Source organism: Lacerta agilis, chromosome 2 (assembly GCF_009819535.1).
Source record: "Lacerta agilis isolate rLacAgi1 chromosome 2, rLacAgi1.pri, whole genome shotgun sequence".
Taxonomy (NCBI): domain Eukaryota; kingdom Metazoa; phylum Chordata; class Lepidosauria; order Squamata; family Lacertidae; genus Lacerta; species Lacerta agilis.
The window spans coordinates 110,792,205-110,814,424 of NC_046313.1; the positions used below are offsets into that span (position 1 = coordinate 110,792,205).

General features: G+C 42.2%; 2 protein-coding genes across 2 annotated transcripts in view; both read left to right on the forward strand.

Annotated features, from left to right (window-relative positions):
- LOC117042431 (E3 ubiquitin-protein ligase TRIM11-like) overlaps positions 1-14,465 on the forward strand; it is a 22,776-nt gene extending 8,311 nt beyond the window's left edge. The window contains exons 8-14 of the mRNA XM_033141976.1: positions 5,989-6,404; positions 6,968-7,063; positions 7,908-8,138; positions 9,661-9,683; positions 10,912-11,030; positions 12,158-12,190; positions 13,834-14,465. Coding sequence (XP_032997867.1) covers positions 5,989-6,404; positions 6,968-7,063; positions 7,908-8,138; positions 9,661-9,683; positions 10,912-11,030; positions 12,158-12,190; positions 13,834-14,348 — 1,433 coding nt within the window. The 3' untranslated portion in view covers positions 14,349-14,465. The remainder of the gene's footprint in view (positions 1-5,988; positions 6,405-6,967; positions 7,064-7,907; positions 8,139-9,660; positions 9,684-10,911; positions 11,031-12,157; positions 12,191-13,833) is intronic.
- Positions 14,466-20,702: 6,237 nt separating this feature from the next.
- LOC117042432 (E3 ubiquitin-protein ligase TRIM7-like) overlaps positions 20,703-22,220 on the forward strand; it is a 31,841-nt gene continuing 30,323 nt past the window's right edge. The window contains 3 exon segments of the mRNA XM_033141977.1: positions 20,703-20,944; positions 20,946-21,004; positions 21,006-21,156. Coding sequence (XP_032997868.1) covers positions 20,738-20,944; positions 20,946-21,004; positions 21,006-21,156 — 417 coding nt within the window. The 5' untranslated portion in view covers positions 20,703-20,737.

Consider the following 22,220-nt stretch of genomic DNA (forward strand, 5'->3'; position numbering starts at 1 on the left):
CAAAGGTATAAACTCAGACCGTAGCTTGGACAGTGAATAAGGAAAAACAAATAAAACAAAACCATTGATCCAAAAGGAAGAAGAGTTTTAAAAAGTAAGAAACATAACATCTGAAACAACACCAGAATATAAAGTCACTGCAAATAAAAGCTTGATTATTTTTTTTCTTTTTTTTAATCTATATAAATAAAGATGAAGTTAAAACTTTTGTCTTGGAATGTTAATGGATTAAATGATAAGAAAAAAAGAAACAAAATAGATACATGAAAAAGCAAAAGAACGACGTGGTCTGCCTACAGGAGACACATGTAACAAAAGATCATAAGAGAGTTTTGATTAACCCCAAGCTAGGAAAAGAATTTATAGCTGCTGATCAAAAAAAAGAAGAAGAGGAGTAGTGATGTATGTTAGACCTAATCTAGAACCAGATTTATTATTTCAGACCCCAAAGGAAGAATACTGATAATAAAAATCACGAATCAAGGAGAAAAAAATGTAATAGTAGGAATATGCACCTAACATAAGAAAAGCCGCATTTTATAAGAAACTAGAAACGCTGCTGATAGAGTATTTAGAATATAAAATAATACTAATGGGAGATCTAAACGGGGTACCAGACCCACATTTAGATAGATCGGGAGGGAAAAAGAACCAAGGGAAATTGCCGACGACCTTTTTAAAATGGGGGAGAATATGGAACTAGTACACCTGGAGATATAAACAAAAACGGAGAGAGAATATACCTACTTCTCTGAACCTAATAAATCAGCTAGCAGAATCGATGCCATTTGGATTTCAAAAGAAATGTTAAGAAGGATTGAAGAGGTAAAAATTCTGCCCAAAACAATCTCCGACCACAATCCGGTTCTGTTGAAAATAAAACCAGAATGGACAACAGGGATTTGGAGGTGGAAACTAAACGAATCCCTCCTGAAAGACGAAAAGATTGTAGAGGGTGCTAGGAAAACCCTGAAAGAGTATTTTGAATTAAATAACAAGCAAAATACCGATGTAAGATCAATCTGGGACGCTAGTAAAGCGGTCATCAGGGGATATTTTATAAACAAAATGCGATTTTAAGAAAGGATAATGAAAGGAAAAAGCAGGACTACTGGAGGAAATAAAGAAAAAAGAAAAAGAATTAACAAAAAACCAGGAGATGAGAGTATTAAAAGGGAACTTAGATTACTACAGGCAGAATACACATCTAAAATAGAACAAGAAATACAATTTAACTTGAGAACCTGGAAACAAAATAACTTTGAGTTTGCAAACAAACCAGGTAGATACCTGGCTTGGCAACTCAAAAAAAGGAGAGAAGAAAACAAATAAATAGACTAAAAATAAATGAGAAATACATAGATGACCCAAAGAAAGTAATGCAAAGTTTTGTAAGATACTATGAAGATTTATATAAGGAAAAAACAATAAGGAGAGAGGGTGGAAGAGTATCTTCGTCAGTATAAAATCCCAGAAATAGATAAGGATAAACTACAAACACTTGAAGATCCGATAACACAAGCAGAAACCAAGAAAGCTATCCAGAGAGTTAAAACAGGCAAAACACCTGGCCCAGATGGTCTTCCAGCGGAGTACTACAAAAGATGATAGAATTGTTAACAACCCCATTAACTGAGACAATGAATAATATCTTAAAACAAGGTAAGATACCCAATTCATGGAGAGAAGCCTACATAACTCTCATACCGAAACAAGGAGGTGACCCAGAACTAATATCAAATTATAGGCCAATATCACTTTTAAATAGTGACTATAAAATCTTTGCAAATATAATGGCCAATAGATTAAGGGGGCTATAAAGGAGGTTATCCACCCTAATCAAACTGGATTTCTCCCGGGCAGACAAATAGCTGGAAACACAAGGAATGTTATAGATATTCTAGAATATTTAGAAGCACATAGCGATAAGAAGGCTGCCCTTGTATTACTAGATGCCGAAAAGGCATTCGATAATGTGTCCTGGGACTACATGAAGAAGCAACTGGAAATAATGAACTTTGGAGTAAAATTTACAAAAGGAATAGAGGCAATATATGAAAAACAAACAGCTAGATTGCTGATAAATGGTAACTTAACAGAAAACATCTCCATTTCAAAAGGGACTAGGCAGGGGTGCCCTTTGTCGCCCCTGCTATTCATACTAGCAATAGAACCTCTACTCCACAGTATCAGAAAAAATGAGAATATAAAAGGGATACGGATTGGAGCAAAAGTCTATAAAATAAGAGCTTTTGCTGACGATTTAATAATTACGATTCAAGATCCTGAGCAAAGTTTAATAGCAGCAATAGAGGAAATTAAGAAATTTGGAGAAATTATGGGGCTGAAAATAATATGCAAAAAACCAAAATTCTGACAAAAAACCTCACAGGGGATGAGAAAAAAACTCTTCAAGAAAAGACAGGGCTAGAAATAAAAATAAAGTCAAGTATCTGGGGATCTGGATATCAAATAAATGTCTACATTTGTATGAAGATAATTACTGTAAAGTGTGGAAAGAAATCAAGAAAGACATGGAAACCTGGACCAAACTCCACCTTTCATTTTGGGGAAGAGTGTCAGTGGTAAAAATGTGTGTCCTCCCTAAAATGATGTATCTATTCCAAACGATGCCCATTCTAGGAGGAATGAATTGTTTTAGAGAATGGAAAAGGGAAATATCTAAATTTATATGGAGTGGGAAAAAACCTAGGATCAACATCTGTCGTTAATAGATAAAAAGGAGAGGGGAGGCTTCGCACTGCCGGATTTGGAAATATACCACGCAGCAGCTGGACTAAATTGGTTAAAGGATTGGATCACACTAAGAGATACAGACATACTCGATTTGGAAGGCCACGACAACAGGTTCGGTTGGCATGCATATCTAATCTATGAAAAAGTAAAGGTCCACAGGGGTTTTTTGAGCCACATTGTGAGAAAATCATTGTATAAGATCTGGAATAAGTACAAAGGAATCTTGGAGCCAAAAATACCCCTGTGGATGTCGCCAACCGAAGCCATAGCAGTTAAAAGACCGAACATGAAAGCAAACTGGCCAACGTATAGAACAGTACTGGAATTAAACAATGATAACTTCAAACTGAAAAAATATGAGGAAATTAAGGGCTACCTAACGGACTGGCTCCAGTATTTTCAGTTAAATCAAAGATTGGCAATAGATATAAGGGAATAGCGAGGGAGACATCCAAATTTGAAAAAGATCTAATCTTGATTAAAGGGAAAAATATTTCACGAATTTATGACCATCTTTTAGAGTGGGAAACCAAAGAAGAACAGGTTAAAACGGTAATGGTGAAATGGGCCCAGGATTTTGGGTATAACATATATATGGATCAATGGGAAAGACTGTGGAAGGAGGATGTCAAATTTACAGCCTGTTATACCCTAAGGGAAAACCCATGAAAATGCTTTACAGGTGGCACCACACCCCCTCGAAATTATCGAAAATGTATAAAGGAGGGTCACCAAATTGCTGGAGATGCCAAAAAGCCGTGGGGTCTTACTACCATATGTGGTGGACGTGTGTAATTATTGGAGAATTTTGGGATAACATTTACAATGAACTGAAGAAATTGTTTAAAATTACTTTTAAAAAAACCCCAGAGATTTTCCTATTAGGAATTTTACCCCCAGAGATTAAAAAAGAAAGGAGAACGCTATTCATGTATGCTGTCACAGCAGCTAGAATTCTTGTGGCTAGAAAGTGGAAAAACGAATCAGTACCGACAATCCTAGAGTGGCAGATGCTAATGTTAGATTATTTGCAGCTGGCAAAATTGACAGGAGGAGTTAGAGGAGAAATGATGCAGAAAACTTTTGGTGAATGGAAATATTTAAAGAATACATCAGAATATATTGCAATAATAAGGCCATATTAGCAGAACTAGAGTGATACTTGTAATTAAACAAATATCGAATACTATTGAAGATAAAGGAACGAGAAATTATGATCAAAACTGTGCAGACAAACAATGATGTAACGAAAGTACAATAAGAAAGATCGGAAGACTTGTATGTATGTATGTATGTATGTATGTGAGAAGTGTGGTTATGTAATTTAATTTTAACCCTTTTTGTGTTTTTCTTTTTCTTTGTTCTTTTTTCTTTCTCTTCTTTTCTTATCTGTATTGATGAGACTGTAAATTTTTAATGTGTGTAAATAAAACCAATAAAGATTAAAAAATAAAAAAATAAAAAAATAAAACATATTCCCCACAGCAACTTCCAGAGGGCATCACATTTGCTGGCTGCTTCAGACCTTTTGCGTGTGAGGTGATCGCAGTAACCACCACAGTAGAGAAACTCTGCCCTGGCCTCTGGACTTGTTTCCATCCCTCAGATGAAATGCGCCTCTTCACCTGTTTGTGAGTAGAAGAGCTACACCTGCAAGACCTTCAGCTCCTGGAAGGGGCAGATGGAGCAAAAAATAAATAAATTCCAGCTTGGAATGACCTCAGTTGCACCAATGGTGGCACAGGATCCTGACCACTAAACCATGAGTGAGAACTCTCTAGTCCATTGAAAGGATTCCTAGACAGGAAATGGATTGAGAGGACTGGGTGGGGGGGGACTTTCCTGCTTTGATTGGAAAGCTTTAACATTTCAAATCCTGTCATCAGTGGCCTTCTCCGCATGGGCTGGAGTGTGGGGAATTTGCCAGGATCCCCATCTGCCCACAAGTCCACTTGGGGTGGGAGCCTTGCCCACCCACCCAGCTCTGTTCCCATTTAAACAGAATTAAATGGGAATTGTTTATATGGTTTATTTGATTTAACAAGATGTATGTACCGCTTGACAAAACCTCTAAGCAGTTTACCCAAAAAATAAATATAAACATTAAAATACTAAAGGAAAGGTGGATGAAAACAGGAATTTGAAAACATTCAAATGATAATTAAATTCAGCAATAGGCTTATCTTGATTTTTACATGTCAACAAAGCAAAGTATTTGGAAGCAGCCACCAAAAAGATTACAGTGAGCAGACCTGCCATATGTCAACTGGGACTTTTACCTGAGTGGCAGAAAGTCTAGTTTCACCCCTGCCAGGAGGGGAGCATCATCTTCAGCTGCTACAAAACTCTAACCCTGGAGAGGTGAATCTTCTGGAAGCACAGGCAGCTCCTCCACATTTTAGCTGTCTCTGGGGACTCAGCTATACAGCTGCAAATAAAACTTTTAAAGTGTGTTTTAAGTGCAATATACAATATGACTAGGTGCAACAACAACACATACACAAAGGTTTAAAAACAATGCCAAGCAATGAATCAAGGATTCTTGATGAAAGGTTAAGCAACTGCAGAGGACTGGAGAAGAGAAGTTTAAGGGTGATGTGATAGCCATGTTCAAATATAAAAGGATGTCATATAGAGGAGGGTGAAAGGTTGTTTTCTGCTGCTCCAGAGAAGCGGACACGGGGCAATGGATACAAACTACAAGAAAAAGATTCCACCTAAACATTAGGAAGAACTTCCTGACAGTGAGAGCTGTTCAGCAGTGGAATTTGCTACCAAGGAGTGTGGTGGAGTCTCCTTCTTTGGAGGTCTTTAAGCAGAGGCTTGACAGCCATCTGTCAGGAATGCTTTGATGGTGTTTCCTGCTTGGTAGGGGGTTGGACTGGATGGCCCTTGTGGTCTCATCCAATTCTATGATTCATTTTAAAAAAATCACAACAGCACTGAGTTCCTTCCTGAATCAATGACAGGAAGGGAGACACCCAGTTACTGAAAACTGAGAAAGTGAAACTTAACTCCGTCTCTGGAGTGAGGAAACCACTCTTTGTGGTGAAGTATTTTTGCTGAACCCACTTCTTCCATCTCTCTGGAGTATTTCAATTATCCAGAGATCATCCAGAGTGTGGGCACAGTTTCTGCAATCCTGCTTGATCTAGGGTTGCCATATTTCAAAAAGTAAAATTCCTGACAACTGCAAAGTTGTTGAAAATTTAACTCTTTCACTGAGACAAGGAAGCCATGGCTGCTGCAGGGGTCCCGTCCAAAGTCTGTGTGATGAAGTTACTTGCTCTATCTGCCAGGATTACTTCAAGGATCCAGTGACCATCGCAGAGTGTGGGGACAACTTTTGCCGAACTTGCTTGGTCCGACACTGGAGGAAATTGGAGGCAGTGGCTTTCTGCCCCCAGTGCAAAATAATTGTCAAGAGAAGGAGCCTCATCTCCAACCAGCACCTGGCCAAGGTGGTAGAAATAGCCAAGAAGCTCAGTCTTCACCTTCAGGAAGGGCAGGTCTGTGAGATGCACTGGGAGACCCTGAAGCTCTTCTGCAAAGACCACGAAACCCCCATCTGTGTGGTGTGTCACAGATCCAAGGAACATGAAAATCACAAAGTGCTTCCTCTGGAGGAGGCTTCTGAGGAGTACAAGGTAGGAAATTACTCTGAATCTTGATGAGGGAAAGAGCTGTGGATTCTTCTTGGGTGGTTTTCCATAATTTTTAAGTCCTAGCCTGTTATTTTTTATGTTTATATTTTATGTGTTTTAGTAACAAATGGGCTGTAATGAGATTTGACTTATCGTGCAATACGGGAAGCCCCCCCCCATACCAAAAATGGTAATTTGTGATGTTTTTAAGATGGGTTATGTGAAAAATAAATAAATAAATAAATAATAAGAATCACTCTTAAATTATGAATTTCTGAGATTGAGGAAGATCTGGAATATTTCAGTGTTGTTTGGTTGGATTTCATTTCTTCTGTGCCAAATTGAGATAGAGAAAATCCTCTTTCCCCACAAGTTTCAACTAATCTCCTCAAGGAAAACGAACAAATGAAATTGAAAAAAGAAAACAAATTAGAAATTCCCCGACTACTAATATCAGGGTACTGGAAGTCATCTCTCTCTCTCTCTCTCTCTCTCTCTCTCTCTCCTCTCTCTCTCTCTGTTGGTGTGTGTGTGTGTCAAACCTGAGTTTTCCCTTTTCTCTTTAGGGAGAGATCTGCAACCGCCTGGAGATTCTGAGGAAAGAACGTGAAACCATTCTGGCCTCTCAGGCAGACCTGGAAAAGAAGAGCCAAGATCTCCTTGTAAGTTTCACTATTGTTAACTAAGGAGGGAGGAAGTATTTGAAGAATCAAGTTAGGACTGAGGAGGGATGGGGAAATCTATCAGCTCATCAGCTCATTTCCATTTCTCATTTTCCACATCAGAATATGATTTTAATTTTTTAAGAGTACTGTACTTCTGAAAATTCATCATTTTAATAATTTTCCCTGATATCAAGATTTTCAATATTATTTTCCCCAACATGTGTATTTTTGCAAAGCACTCTTCAGTGCCTTTTCCATTCATTTCTCTATGTTATTTGCACTCATAAACATATTTTGTACATACTTTACCCCAGAATGTGCATTTTTGAATACACATCACCTATGCTAAGTTCATAGGAGTGTGAATTTCAAAGGATTGTTGTTTTTTAGTCCACGTATTTTTTCCCCAGAAAGTAGTTATGAGGTAAGTTCACCTTTGAATGCAAACTGAATTGAATTTCTTCGCCCTGAGGCAGCCCAACCCTTTTGAATATGAATGAGTAGGGTATATGAAATTGCAGGGACAGCCTGATTTTCCATAAATATTATTAATTAAGGGTCTTTCCAAATGTGCACTCTTGTTAACCTTTAAGAAACTAAAATCTTCCTGAGATGAGTTTTTAATGTCCACAGAGGCTCTCTGAATATTTTAGAACTCTGATTATGCCAGGTCCAAAAATGTGCAAGGAACCTTCATGGCTAGAAAAATGCTCCTTGCTTTAGGCAAAGGGCAAGTCAGCAGGAATATGTTCCTTACTCGGGGATCTGTTTTTCCTCTTTCCCTCTTCCTTCCTTCCTTCCTTCCTTCCTTCCTTCCTTCCTTCCTTCCTTCTTCTTGCAGAAATTAACAAAATCTGAGAAGCAGAGGACAGTGGAGAAGTTTAGACAAATGTGCCAGTTTCTGAAAGAACAGGAAAAGTGTCTGCTGAATGAGATAGAAGAGGTGGAGAAGGAGATTGCAAGGAGAAGAAATAAGCAGCTGGACAGACTCTCCAGGAAACTCTCCTCTCTTGAGAGGATCATCCAGGAGATGGAAGAGAAACGACAGAAGCCAGCGAGTGAACTTCTGCAGGTAAGAAGGTGGCAGGAACAGCACAAGGTTGTTCCCAAAGACAGTGTTGGCTCCAAAACTCCATCAATTCAAGATGCAAAAAGTGACAGTTAATGGCACCTCTGGCCAGGTCTCATGTACAGAAGCAACCAAGAGAACTGAGATGCTTTATTCCCCTTAATCCAGATTGTGTTAAAAGAACACTTCATGCCCTGTGGTGGGCTTCCCAGAGACTTTTATTTCCACCTTACAGCTAAGGAAAAATGAAAGAAAGGAAAAGTGAGCTCTAGCACTGAGCACAGTCACCTTTTTGCTCCAAAATGACACCCCCAACACCTCTGCATTCAGACTGTCCTTTCCACTGCTGCCCTCCAAATGTCTCCACTCAACTTCTGGGCTGATCACCTACACCAGCCATGGAGATTTGTCCAAAATGGTGCTCTGGTATCAAATAATGCAAGAGCTTTGTTACAACTCAGAACAATTGTTACTGGTTAGTGCAGGAATAGGCAGGCTTTGGCCCTACAGGTTTTTGGCTTACAACTCCCATGATCCCTAGATAACAGGACCAGTGGTCAGGGATGATGGGAATTGTAGTCCAAAACATCTGGAGGGCCGAAGCTTGCCTATGCCTGGATTAGTGTGTTTTTCTAAGCCCAGTAAGAAACCTGTCCTTGGTTAGTGAAATGTCCCCAAACAACGTTACATGGTTTCTGCCAACCGCCTGACACTTCCTTGACCTTTCCCAGACCATTTCTCTGTGAAAGAAACGATTAGGTGTTTTACTTCTCTGCTCCACTAACATTTGCTGGGATAAGAAACTCACTTGAACAAAATTCATTGCGTGTTGGAGGCATTTTATACTGTAGGTCAAGGGGTGTCCAAACTTTTTTCAAAGAGGGCCAGATTTGATGAAGTGAACATGCATGAGGGCGGACGAAAGATTGAAGTTGTTGAGCTTTTTAGGATTTTACCCCAGGAAATAAACTGCCACAGGGGCTGGATTAAACTGACCACTGGGCCAGATTAGGCCCCCAAAACAGACTTTGGACATGCCTGCTGTAGGTGGTTATTTGTTTCCAGAAGGGAAAAGGTAAGTGGGTTCCACTGACTGCACACTTACCGGTAGAGATGACCTGCCTTGTTTGCCCTTTCTGATCTATATGCAAACTGAATTACAGCCCCCCATTGACATTTGCATGTCTGGATTTTCCAGTGCAGTTCTCCAACTAAGTAATCTGTACCTGCATACAAAATTGTATACAAAAATGTATTTTGGGATAAATTCACAGAAAAATGCTTATGAATTTCTATTTTAAAAATTTCAAACTGATGTGGAAATGTAGAGAACTGACAATTGGAAAATCAAAAATTGACTCAAACCAGAATTGAATACGTACTTCAGCTATTCCTGCTCAAAGCTTTGGCATGTGGCAGACAGACAGGCCTCAGAGGGCAAGAGGGTTACTCCATTCCATGATCTGAAGTGTCTTCCTACAGTGGCCTGTGGTGTGCAATGATTTCTGTTCTCTTTCCCCTCTAGGTTGTGAGAAGCACCTTTGAGAGGTATGTAGTATGTGGATCCTACTCTTTTCTATTGGCCACAATCTGAAGGCTGAGAAAAGTCCAGACTCTGTGCCAGGACTGACCCTCCCCCAAAAAGGTGGTCTGCTTCATCCTCTGAGAGCACCTCATACTAGAGCAGAGCTTATATTACTTAGTAAAAGCAAGATACCCCCAAGTTGAAGAAACAATTTTTTTTAGCTTACTCAAGTGTCACTGTGACAAAGCTGTTGTACTTGCACAAGAAGAGAAAGTGACTTCCTTTGGAGGAACAAGTGCCTAAGTTGCTTACCTCAATATTTCCTCCTCTACAGCATCCTCTGTTGACCCCCCCCCCCAACCCAGGCCCTTACACACCCCTTCCCCATGGAGCTCTTGTGTGGGGGGGTGGAAGTGTGGAAGTTTTCACGAGGCAGCAGGAGATAGGGGAGTACTTCAAGGTGTCACTCAGGTTCAGAGCAGAGGTTATAAGGAACATTTCATATTTGCTGATATCAGTAGCCATTCTTTTCTTCTCTGTACCTTCTATGGAGACTCTATAGTAAGGAATTGCCAGCTGTGCTGTCAACACCTTCAGATAGTTCCTGCCCTTGTCAGGAACGTCAATGAAGTGAAGCTGTAGCAGAGAAACTCTGAGCATGACAATATTACATAATGGTGTTTCTCCTTTGAATAGACATCAGTGGGGAGACTCAGAGGCCTGGGGTGGCTGCTTTGACCCTCAGATGTCTGGCTGTGGAGCCCGTAGTGAGGAAGAATCTCCCCTCTGTGCCTGCCTTTCCCTCTAGGCTAGGGGTCAGCAAACTTTTTCAAAAGGGGGCCGGTCCACTGTCCATCAGACCTTGTGGGGGGCCGGACTATATTTTGTTGGGGGGTGAATGAGCAAATTCCTAAGCCCCACAAATAATCCAGAGATTAATTTTAAATAAAAGGACACATTCTACTCAATCCACGGGCCGGATTTAGAAGGTGATTGGGCCGGATCCGGCCCCGGGGCCTTAGTTTGCCTACCCATGCTCTAGGCCAGGCATGGCCAAACTTGGCCCTCCAGATGTTTTAGGGCTACAGTTCCCATCACCTCTAACCACTGGTCCTGTTAGCTAGGGATGGTGGGAGTTGTAGTCCCAAAACATTTTGAGGGCCAAGTTTGGCCATGCCTGCTCCAGGCTTTCTGCCACTCTCTTCCTCCTTATGGATTTGAATGGGCTAACATTGTTTTAATTCTCACCAGGTATGAGAAAAGGAAGAGTTCAAAGATTTCATGGGCTTTCCCTCCACAGCTGAAGGGGAAGATCTCCAGATTCTGTGACATAGATCGTATCATTGACAATGCAATGAAGGAATTCAAAGGTAATGAAAAATGACCGCCAGGATTTTATCCTGGGCATTATTTATTACAAAACTGAGCATGGCAGGCCCCTAGAGTATTGCATTGCATTGTATTTTGTTCCTGCCGCAGACAGGGGTATCCCCACAGTACCTGCCTTCTCCGTGCTGCTTCCATCATTTCATTTCCCCCAGAATGCCCCATAAACCTTGTCACTCTGGTGCATGGGGGGTCGGAAGAGAGAAATGGTACTGCCACAAAGAGAAAAAGCCTGAACCAAAGTGTATAGCAAAGCCAGGGTTTTCTGCCTAATGGGTATCTGTTTACAGTTTTGCAGAACTTCCTTTTTCACTAGTTATCCATCTCCCTAGTCCAGACTAGGCATTTTGAAACAGCCTGTTCCCTCTTAGACTTGTCTCCCAGCAGTGAAGCAAAGGCCTGATCTATCTCCTCAGACGTCCATCCACAGCTACCCTATCTAGAGCTGCAACCAACACAATCTCCTTAGAGTTCCCAAACTATTCCTGAAATCAAGCGCACCGGAGCCCCAAAGGGCACAATTAAGTTTCTTAATAGCCTGGGAACATGGGCATAGCCAAGCCCACCCCCAATCAAGTGAAACAATAGAAATACTTAACTAACAACCCAATCACGTCACTTCTGCCCCCCCCCCCAAAAAAATCCTGGCTACTCCCATGGCTTGGAAGATTTTCACAACATTTCTGAGGCCAGACTTCCCTTTGAATGAGAGCTCTGCCATTCCTTCCTGAGCATTTAGAAAAGGATGCTGTGATTACTAAGACCCAGCATGGGTTTCTCAGAAATAAGTCATGCCAGACCTATCTGATTTATTCCTCCAGTCCTGCACTGTAGACCCCAATCTCTGTGACAACATACATATACTGTTAGGTTTTTAGTTGAACATTTTTCTTCTGCTGCTTTTAAGTCTACTTTACCACTGCTGAGTTTTAGAGTTATTTTAATTGGTTCTTTCAATTATTTTATTGTTTTTTTATTCGTTCTACTATTTAATATTTTACTTGAATATAAGGAAGCAACAGATGCTAAATTATGAAGTGTTATTTCTGCACAAATATTTATTTGAGGTACAAGAGTGGTACTTATACTTCATATCTTTTTGCTTCCTCAGATTCTCTTTTATTCAGACAACTGCTTCAAGAAGGTAAAAATTCTATTGAGCCCAAATTCGAAGGAGGGATGTGGACGGATATATAATTGAGGATAAATAATATTTTTTGCAGACTTTGCAACCATCATCAATGCCTTAACTCTGGTTCATAGCTCCCTCTAGATCCTTTGAAAAGAGAGAGATTACTTGCTTGCCTTTCCATGTGACTAAACCGCTTCGGAAGAGCGATGCTGGGTCATCCCAAGAGCCCATCTAGGTCAGGATTTCTTTGCAACAGGAGCCAAACTGATGCCTGCAGGGAGCCCACAAGCAGGAATTCAGAGGCAGCCTTGTAAGAGTCATACTGCGTTTCTCCGAAAATAAGACACCCCCCGTGGGCAGGTGGATGGCGCAGCTACGCCAATCTGCAGCCCCCAGGACTCCTTGCCTCCCTGAAAGTGGCTCCTCGCCCCCTCCTCCCCCTGCAAGGCAGCAGACAGTGTCTTATTGTCGGGAAAACACAGTAGCTGCGCCATCCGCCCGCCCACGGGGGGTGTCTTATTTTCAGAGAAACACAGTAGAATTATTAGAGTTGGAAGGGACCTTGAGGGTCACCCAGTCAACCCTCTAGAATGCAGGAATCTCAAGTAAAGCATCCATGATAGATGCCAATCCAACCACTGTCATAGATGCTTTAGTTGAGATTCCTGCATTGCAGAGGATTAGATTAGATAACCCTCAGGGTCCCTTCCAACTCTACAATTCTATGATTCCATGATTCTTACACGTTAGGGTGCAATTATATATTACTTGTATACATATATTTAAAAAATGCTCAGGGGATCAGGAGAAGGTATATAGGAGATGGTGTTGGCACTAGCCAATAGGCTCCTACCACAGCCAAACTTTCATTGGCTATAATTTGACATGTGCAGGTTTTGTGCAGCTTTTTGCAAGGTTTTTGATCATACAAATGCAGGTACGTTTTCAGAACAGCAAATCAGCTTGAAAATAACAACTGCCAAAGACAAAATGTTATTCAAAGAGTTTTTAGCATGCATTAGGAAAGCAAATCTGTACGTAGTAGTATTGTGTTTTTAAGAGAACGGAAGTAAGGTTCACAAGGCAAGGAAATCTGCTGGGTTGCCTGAATCTATTTGTTCCCTCATCAAAATGTAACCATTGAGGCAGTAGTGGTCCTACCTCCAACTAGGGCAGAACTGGCTGGTGAATCTGCCCTAGAAAAGAAAGAGTTAATGACTGTTCTCTGCTTAACTGAATTGGGGAGCCCCCGCATCCCCAAATGGCCAATTCACACAGAGAGGCGCAAAGGAGGACAATTTCTCCCCTCTCGTGCCCTCTCCCTCCCCTTCACACAAAAAAGCTAAAGAAAAGTTTATTGGATTGTTTTGCTTTTTGAAGATACCCAGATTGACAGGAGGGGAACAATGTAAATACATGGACCATAAAAATAAAAAAGTAACTTATTTAAAACGCAACAAGCCAGATACTTACTGTGGGGAAAGTCTGGAAGAAGGAGAGGAAGGTCCCAATCCTGCATATGATGCAAAGAAGTCCCATTTCTGTTAGAGAGAATCTGATTCTTCTGGGTGTTTCTTGGATCAGAATGTCTTTTCTCTGCCTCTGAGCTGATTCTGTCTGCCTCTCTTCTCTTTTCCTCATCTTCTCCCCAACAGCTCATGTCACTCTGGATCCAGACACAACCCATCCCAGGCTCATTCTGTCCCAGGATCAGAAAAGCGTGAGATGGGGAGACAAAGAGCAAGTCCTGCCCGACAATCCTGAGAGATTCAATGAGTTGCCTTCCGTGTTGGGACGTGAGGGATTCACAGCAGGCAGACATTTCTGGGAAGTCAATGTGGAAAGTGGGATATGGTGGGCTGTGGGGGTTGCCAGGAAGTCTGTGAGGAGAAAGGGTGTCATTGCCTTAAGCCCTGAGGGAGGGATCTGGGTTATGGGGAGGATAGGTGAATATATGGCCTTCACCTCCCCTGATTCCTCCCCTCTGTCCCTGAGGGAGAAGCCCAAGAGGATCCGGGTGACTCTGGACTATGAAAGGGGACATGTGTCTTTTTCTGATGCTGACTCAGGTGCCAAACTTTACATGTTCTCAGAAGCCTCATTCTCTGGAGAGACCCTCCTCCCTTTCTTTTATCTGAGGGGAGAAAAAACCCACCTCAGGATCTCCTGAGGAGATGGAATCTGCCTCTCTGGCCCAGCAGGAGTTTCTCTCCAAACCAGAGTGACTGAGAGAAAAACAAATGCCACCAATAGCTATTTGAACAGTTTTTCAGTAGCCCTTTGAGAAAATTCAGCAGATATAAAAATAAATAAATAGATAAATAAATAAATCTTCCATTAGCACCCTAGATAGCAACTAAGTTTGTTATTGGTATGAGCTTTCGTGTGCATGCACACTTCTTCAGATACACTGAAACAGAACAAAATAAAAAATTCTTTCCAGTAGCACCTTAGAGATCAACTAAGTTTGTTCTTGGTATGACCTTTCGTGTGCATGCACACTTCTTCAGACCAACACGGCTACCCACCTGTAACTGAAACAGAAGTCACCAGACCCTTATATATAGTGAGAGGGTGGGGAGGGGTATTACCCAGAAGGGTGGTAGGAATGGGTGTTTTGGCTTATAAAGAAACCTCTAATTACTGCTTTACTGGCATCCCCTACAATGTTATTCTCAGTCCCTTTATTGTTATTTAATTCAAAATAGTCTTTTATAATCTCAGCCTTTGCAACTATTTCCTGATTATCTAATAGATCTTCATTTCATCTCCACATCCTCAAGGTGTTGCTCTCGCCTTTTATTTGTATAAGATTTGGATTATGATCTGAGAGGGTCCTTGGTAATATATCTGCTGTCTTTACCATGAAGGAGATTTCTTTGGAAATCCATACAGCTGCTGGACTGGTGCACTTCTGAGAAGAATGTATATTCTCTATCCAATGGGCATTAATATCTCCAAGCATCAATTAAACTTAAGCTATCAATCATAGCAAAGAAGGTTAATGGTAATTATCTTTCTTTCAACTCTGATTTCCTTATTGTTCTATACATTTCCAAAGAGAATACACCATTCATATCTCCTAAAAAAAATAATATTTTGATCCATATTTCCATTAAATTGTTTTCCAAATCTTTAAAAAAAATCTGACTTCTTTTCATTGGGGGCATAAATTCCTACAATTATAACTTTTTTCACTGTGTATTGTAATTTGAACCGCTATCACTCTTCCCAGTTCATAGTTGTGGAGGACGCGCCTGACATCTTCCATCTTACATTGAAATTTCTGTGTGCAATAGAAGTGGTGGTGGGGATGGTGGTGTGGGTGGTGGGTGGAAGGTGAGGAGAGGTGAGGTCTGGCGGGGGATGTGGGGTTCAGCCCGTCTGTCATGGTGTTGTTGGGAGTTGTTGTCGGGTGTGGGGCCTGGCCTACCTCTTGTACCGTCTGAGGCGGTAGGTTCTGGACGCGGCCTGTCTCGGTGTCAGAGGCGGCATTTTGGCCCAGCCTGGCTTTCAAGGCAGGGTGAAGGCATTGGAGGCAGGTTTTGGGGCCGGGGTGCCTCTTGAGGCAGCAGCGGAGGCTGCTTTTGGGGCAGAATGGCTCTGGAGGCGGTGGTGGAGTCGGCTTTTGGGGCCGGCCTTGCACTCGAGGTGGTGGCGGAGGTGGGGGAGATGGCTTTTGGGGCCAGCCTGGCTCTCAAGTCGGTGGCGGAGTCGGCGGTGGTGGCTTTTGGGGCCGTCCTGGCTCTCAAGGTGGCGGCGGAGTCGGTGGAGTCTGCTTTTACACCTGGCCTGGCTCTGGAGGAGGCGGTACAGGCTGGAGGTGGTGGGGGCGTCGACTACGGTGGTTTGTAGGAGTAGGAGGAGGAATAGGGGGAGGGTGTGGTGACGTAGGAGGAGGGGGTGGGGCGGGTGTGGTGTGGTGTCGTGTGGTGGTGAATGAGATGACGTCTGTGGTTTTGACGTCCACTGGAGGGCGCTATATTGTTTTGCATAAAATCACATTTTTACCAGTGAAAGGTGTGCTATCTGTACAATGTAAGTACGCACAAACACTCCCATATGGCCATGGAATGTTGTGTCCAAATTTCAACAGAAACGGTCAAGCGGTTACGGAGAAAGGTGATCGGTCACAAACATCCACTGTTTACATTTATATATATTATGGATAGTATGAGTTTTCAAAACAAAGTGAAACTATTCTAGAAATATCTCTCTCCTTCAAATTCCACTACCCCAACAAATCACAACCAAGAAAGAGAGTTGGACAAATGGAAGCATACAAAAAACAAAAGGAGGGGGGAAATATCCAGCTTCTTCTTTAAGCTTAATCCATTTAAAGGCTTGTGAATGAACAAAGAAGCACAACGAGAAAAAAGGAAAACAGGAAAAAAGAAGGAAGAGGCGGAATCTTTGACTTTTTATAGTCTAATTCACAGCAATCTACCAAGTTCCAATTTTATATTTCCAAATAATGTCCTTAATCAAAAATATCAAGAATAAAAATTAAAAGGGGGGAGGGGGGAATCCATGAAATAAAAAGTATACAGATTTTGTTGGCTTTCTTAATTTAATTTAGATCCTCCAATAAACAGGTTTCATCGGTTCAAAGTACATATATGTTCCTTTTCAGAGAGAATTAAGAGTAGCAATAATAAAACAAGGGAAGGTTGATAATAATAAAAATTAGAGTCTTACTTCAGCCATAAAGATAGAATCTTATTCCAACCAGAAGGTATAGTCATCAGGAAAGTCCATTAAATGTCTAAATGATTTGAGGTTAATATCCAATCAAAATAAAAACAAAACGCTTAAAAGTAAGAACGGGGAAGGGGGCTAAACATGATAGGGAACACCAACAAAATCCAGATGTTTTTATATTTCTGATGAAAGTTGATTGTTAGTAGGCAAAAATAAATGAAATAAAGTATCTCCTTTAGTTATTACACTTGTAGAATGTTCCCATGCAGAGTAAAACCCCACAACCTGAGTGGACGCCCTTTTTGTTTTGAAGTTTTGAAGTTTAGGGAAAGTTACCACTTTTGATGGCCGGAGCTGCGTTGGTGCCTTGCACTCTTGGCTCGATCTTTTCAGAGCAGTGAGTGAGTGACCCCTCGGAACCAAAACAAACCTTGGGGCAGGTGCACGATGCCTTTGTGCTTCTCCCAATTCTCTCATGAAGATCGAGGCATTCACGGCATTGCACTCTACGTCCATAGCCATCTTGCGGTACCCAGGAAGTCCCATGCATGTGGGTTTGAATCTCACCTTCATCAGCGCTTTACCCCACAGGATGGAGCATCTGCAACATAAACTTTTGGTTGGCTGTGCTGTCTTCTTAGAAGGTAAAAGGCAGGGGAAGGTAAACACCAATCAGGACTTGAACCCAGGTCACAAGATTGGGAACGTCCCATTATGCCTCTACATCACTGGCTGATTTACGGGAGGGGAGTGTGTGTAATCCATCCACCATTTTGTTGCCTTATCTCTCTTCCTGCTCTTCTACATGTGGCAGCCATCTTGCCCCATTCCCATGACAACCATCTTGCAACTGGTGCCCACAACACTTTTTCCAAACAATTGGCCTCCTGGGTCATCAATGGCTCTCTCAAAGGGGCTTCAGGCTGCATATTTAGTTTTGAATGCATTGAGTTACACTGCCCAACTCAGTCCAGGGCTCAGTTGCATCCAGAAGCCATGTGCTCCACTGACTCGCATGCAGACCAGCTTCACTTTTAAACACTAAAACAGGCTTCTCCAAACTACTGTCAGGGGGCTGGATACGGCCCGTGAGGCTCACTTATCCAGCCCGGGCGACCCCCGCCGCCCGCCTGCTGCTGCCCGCTCTTACAGGCACGGCATGGCTGCCCACTTCCAGGTCGCTGGAGCATCGGAAATAGCTTGTGTGCATGCGCAAGCGTCATTTTCGGTGCACTTCTGGGTCAGAGGAGGCCCATGCACATGTGCAAAGCTATTTTGTGTGTTCCAGCAACCCGGAAGTGCACCGGAAATGACGCTGGCGCATGCGCACAAGCTATTTCCGACGTTCCGGTGACCTGGAAGTGCGCCGGAAATCGCATGTGTGCACGCGTTATGGGCGCGCGCGCTCCCGAGTGCTCTGGCCTGCGGCGCGATGACGCTGGAGGAACCGGCCCAGGGGCAGGTAAGTTGTGGGACTCCTGCACTAAAAATTTCAATGACGATAAAATCAAAATTCATATAAAATAATACTTAGAAGAAGCATGAACTCTTGTCCTTTTTAAACAAGGTTGTATTTGGTGTGTTTTGCCCACCCCACACCTCTGCTAAAATCCAGGGTATCTCTCTTGTTATCTATAGACAACTGCAAAGTCTCATCCCAAAGGGCAGAGCCGGCCCAATGCACTTTGCTGCCTGTGGCAAAGGACAAGAAGACACTCATCTTTACGCAGATTGCAGGTTAATTTTGGTCTGTAACCCCCACCCCACCCCCACCCCTAAGCATCTGCTGCCTGAAGCAGCCGCCCACACTCTGCTTAATGCTAGGGCTGTCATTGCCCAGTGGACACCCACAAATGACTTCTAAACTGAATTATGGAAACTAAACATAAAAAGTCCCATGGACTGCAAGAAGATCAAACCTATCCATTCTCAAAGAATCAGCCCTGAGTGCTCACTAGAAGGACAGATCCTGAAGTTGAGGCTCAGTACTTTGGCCACCTCATGATGAAGAGAAGACTCCCTGGAAAAGACCCTGATGTTGGAAAGATGGAGGGCACAAGGAGAAGGGGACGACAGAGGATGAGATGGTTGGACAGTGTTCTCGAAGCTACTAAACATGAGTTTGGCCAAACTGCGAGAGGCAGTGAAGGATAGGCGTGCCTGGCGTGCTCTGGTTCCATGGGGTCACGAAGAGTCGGACACGAATCTCTCCTGAACGGAACCTCCTGAACAACAACAAAATAAAAAACTCAAGGAGAGCGGCAGGATTAGGCCAATGGCCTCTGCAGTTCTCACCATGGCCAACCAGAAGCCTGTTGGAGATGCCCACAAGCAGGACCTAAGCGCAAACAGCATCAGCTGAAATGCCCACTTCTTCTCTTCTTGCTCTGTCTTTCACTTCCTTTTATTTTATGGGTTGTTTTGAATTGTAAACTGAGCATGGGGAGCTGGCACTGGAATGTTCAATGTTGTGCACTTACATATATCAATGAAAAGCATTAAAACACTTAACTGAGGTTCCACCCCCCCCAACAAAAGCCTGCCCCCACCCCCAATTCCTAGGCTTAAGACTCAAAGAGGTGAAAAACACATGGAAGAGAATGAATCTGAAGATGAAACTAGAAATCATCAAGACAAAATTCATACACTGTCAGTTATGGGGGCTACACCCACCCCCTGCTAGATAGGACCTCCAGAGATGAGCAGCCAACCAAGATATCCAGGCCAGGAGGCAGAGCCATAGCTAGGGGGTTCTAGCCAGTACTTTTGCCGCGGTTGAATCTCCCAGAGGGCAGCATTGAGGCTCCAGTCTGTCAGCCATTTACTATGTGAGTACATAAATGTGTGTGGCAGGGTGCCCAAACTGGGTCTTTGACCCTGGGTGACAGAAAGCCTAGTTTCCCCCCTGCCAGGAGGGGAGAGCATCATCTCCAGCTGCTACAAAGCTCTGCTTGGGAGAGGTGAATTTATTGAAACAAAGGCGGCTCCCTCCACATTTAGCTTAGTCTGGAGGAGTCACCTGTACAGCTGCGAATAAAACGTTTTAAGTGTGTTTTAGTGCAATATAGAATGTGAAACTAAATAGCGATGATGAGCATTGTGGAAAATTCAATGTATTTTAAGAACACTTTTTTAAAAAGCATTTTCAGAACCTTTCTTATATGTGTGTCGATTCCACCTGAGTATTTATAGAAGCGTTTTGCAGGACAATGGCAACAATCACAACAACTCCACACACACCAATGTTTAAAACAATGCCAAGTAAGCAATCAAAAAACAGAAAAGACAATCACGGGATGCAAGTAACCAAGGAAAAAAAAGTATTGAATACTCAGCCGTGGACTAAATCTCTAAACGAGGGACAGGTAATAATATAATAAAGAAATAACTCAAACTTAACTGAGAAATGGGTGAGGGTCCCCAACAACTTGATGAACTTAGACAAATATATATATGTATTACTCAAATGAAAATGGGTTTCAGTTTTGAGGGTTTTCAAGTAATAAATCAAGGCAACTGCAGAGGCCTGTCTGCATTTTTAAAAAAGCACATCAGCAGCATCGAGTTCCTTCCTGAATCAATGACAGGAAGGGAAACACCCCAGTTACTGAAAACTGAAGAATGTGAAACTTAATTCCGTCTCTGGAGTAGGGAAGCCACTCTTTGTGGTGAAGTCTTTCTGCTGAGGCCACTTGTGGCATCTCTCTCGAGTATTTCAAGGATCCAGAGATCATCCCAGAGTGTGGCACAACTTCTGCAATTCTGCCTGATGTAGGGCTGGCATATTTCAAAAAGTAAAATTCCTGACAACCGCAAAGTTGTTGAAAATTTAACTCTTTTCATTGACGCAAGGAAGTCATGGCTGCTGCAGGGGGTCCCGTCCAAAGTCTGTGTGATGAAGCTACTTGCTCCATCTGCCAGGATTACTTCAAGGATCCAGTGACCATCGCAGAGTGTGGGCACAACTTTTGCCGATCTTGCTTGCGCGGGGTGCTGGAGGAAAATTGGACGGCAGCAGAGAATTCCTGCCCTCAATGCAGAATAACTGTCCAGCGAAGGAACCTTCATATTCAACGAACACCTGGCCAACGTGGTAGAAATAGCCAAGAAGCTCAGTCCTCAACCTTAGGAAAGGGAAGGTCTGTGAGAAGCACCAGGAGACCCTGAAGCTCTTCTGCAAAGAACACAGAACCCCCATCTGTGTGGTTTGTGACAGATCCAAGGAACATGAAAATCACAAGGTGATTCCTCTGGAGGAAGCTGCCGAAGAGTACAAGGTAGGAAATTATTCTGAACCTTGATGAGGGAAAGAGATGTGGATTTTTCTTGGGCAGTTTTCCATAACTCTTAAGTCCAAATTCCGGATGACATTAATTGCCTGAACAGCAATCTAAATGCTGGTTGGTTATTATGTAAAGGCAGTCAATGAGAAGACTGAGAGTTTTTGGGATGAGAGCTTGGAGAGAGGTTCATTCTTTTTTTAAAATATATATATATATATTTATTTATTAAGTTTCAAACAGTCCATCTACAAAACAGCACAATTAATATATTTCTTTTTCTTTGACTTCCCGTATCGCCTGATAAGAATTAAAATTCAGTGTACCTCGGGTTAAGTACTTAATTTGTTCTGGAGGTCTGTTCTTAACCTGAAACTGTTCTTAACCTGAAGCACCACTTTAGCTAATGGGACGTCCCGCTGCCACTGCGCCGCCACAGCACCAATTTCTGTTCTCATCCTGAAGCAAAGTTCTTAACCTGAAGTGTTATTTCTGGGTTAGCGGTGTCTGTAACCTGAAGCGTATGTAACCTGAGTACCACTGTATTTTCTTAGGTAGTCCCAAAATAGTTTCCACACTTCTACAAATTCTTCATCATTAGAATATTTTAGGCTTGCAGTTAGTTTTGCCATTCGGCATAATCCAATAATTTATTAATCCATTTGTTTCTGCTGTTTCCTTCCACTTCTGTGCATATAAAATCCTGGCTGCTGTTGCTGCATACATAAACATTTTTTACCATTATTTTTGGGATCTCTTTCCTAATCAGATGTAGCAAAAAAGCTTCTGGGTTTTTTATCTATTGTATGCAAGTTTTTACTCTGCTAACTGTACGTTGGTGTTCTGCTCCGGATCAATATTGAGTAGAATTTCATGTTAGTGTGTTGGGATCAAGACAGGGAGAGAATGTGGCTAAAATCCTCACCTTTATCTCCTAGGCCCACGGTTGCTTTATACATTAAAAAAAAATTACATTCTCCATTAGAGCTCAGAACTGGGTCTCCTTTCCTCTGTACTGTTATTTTTATTATTTTGTACTGTTTTTGAAGAAATAGAAAAAA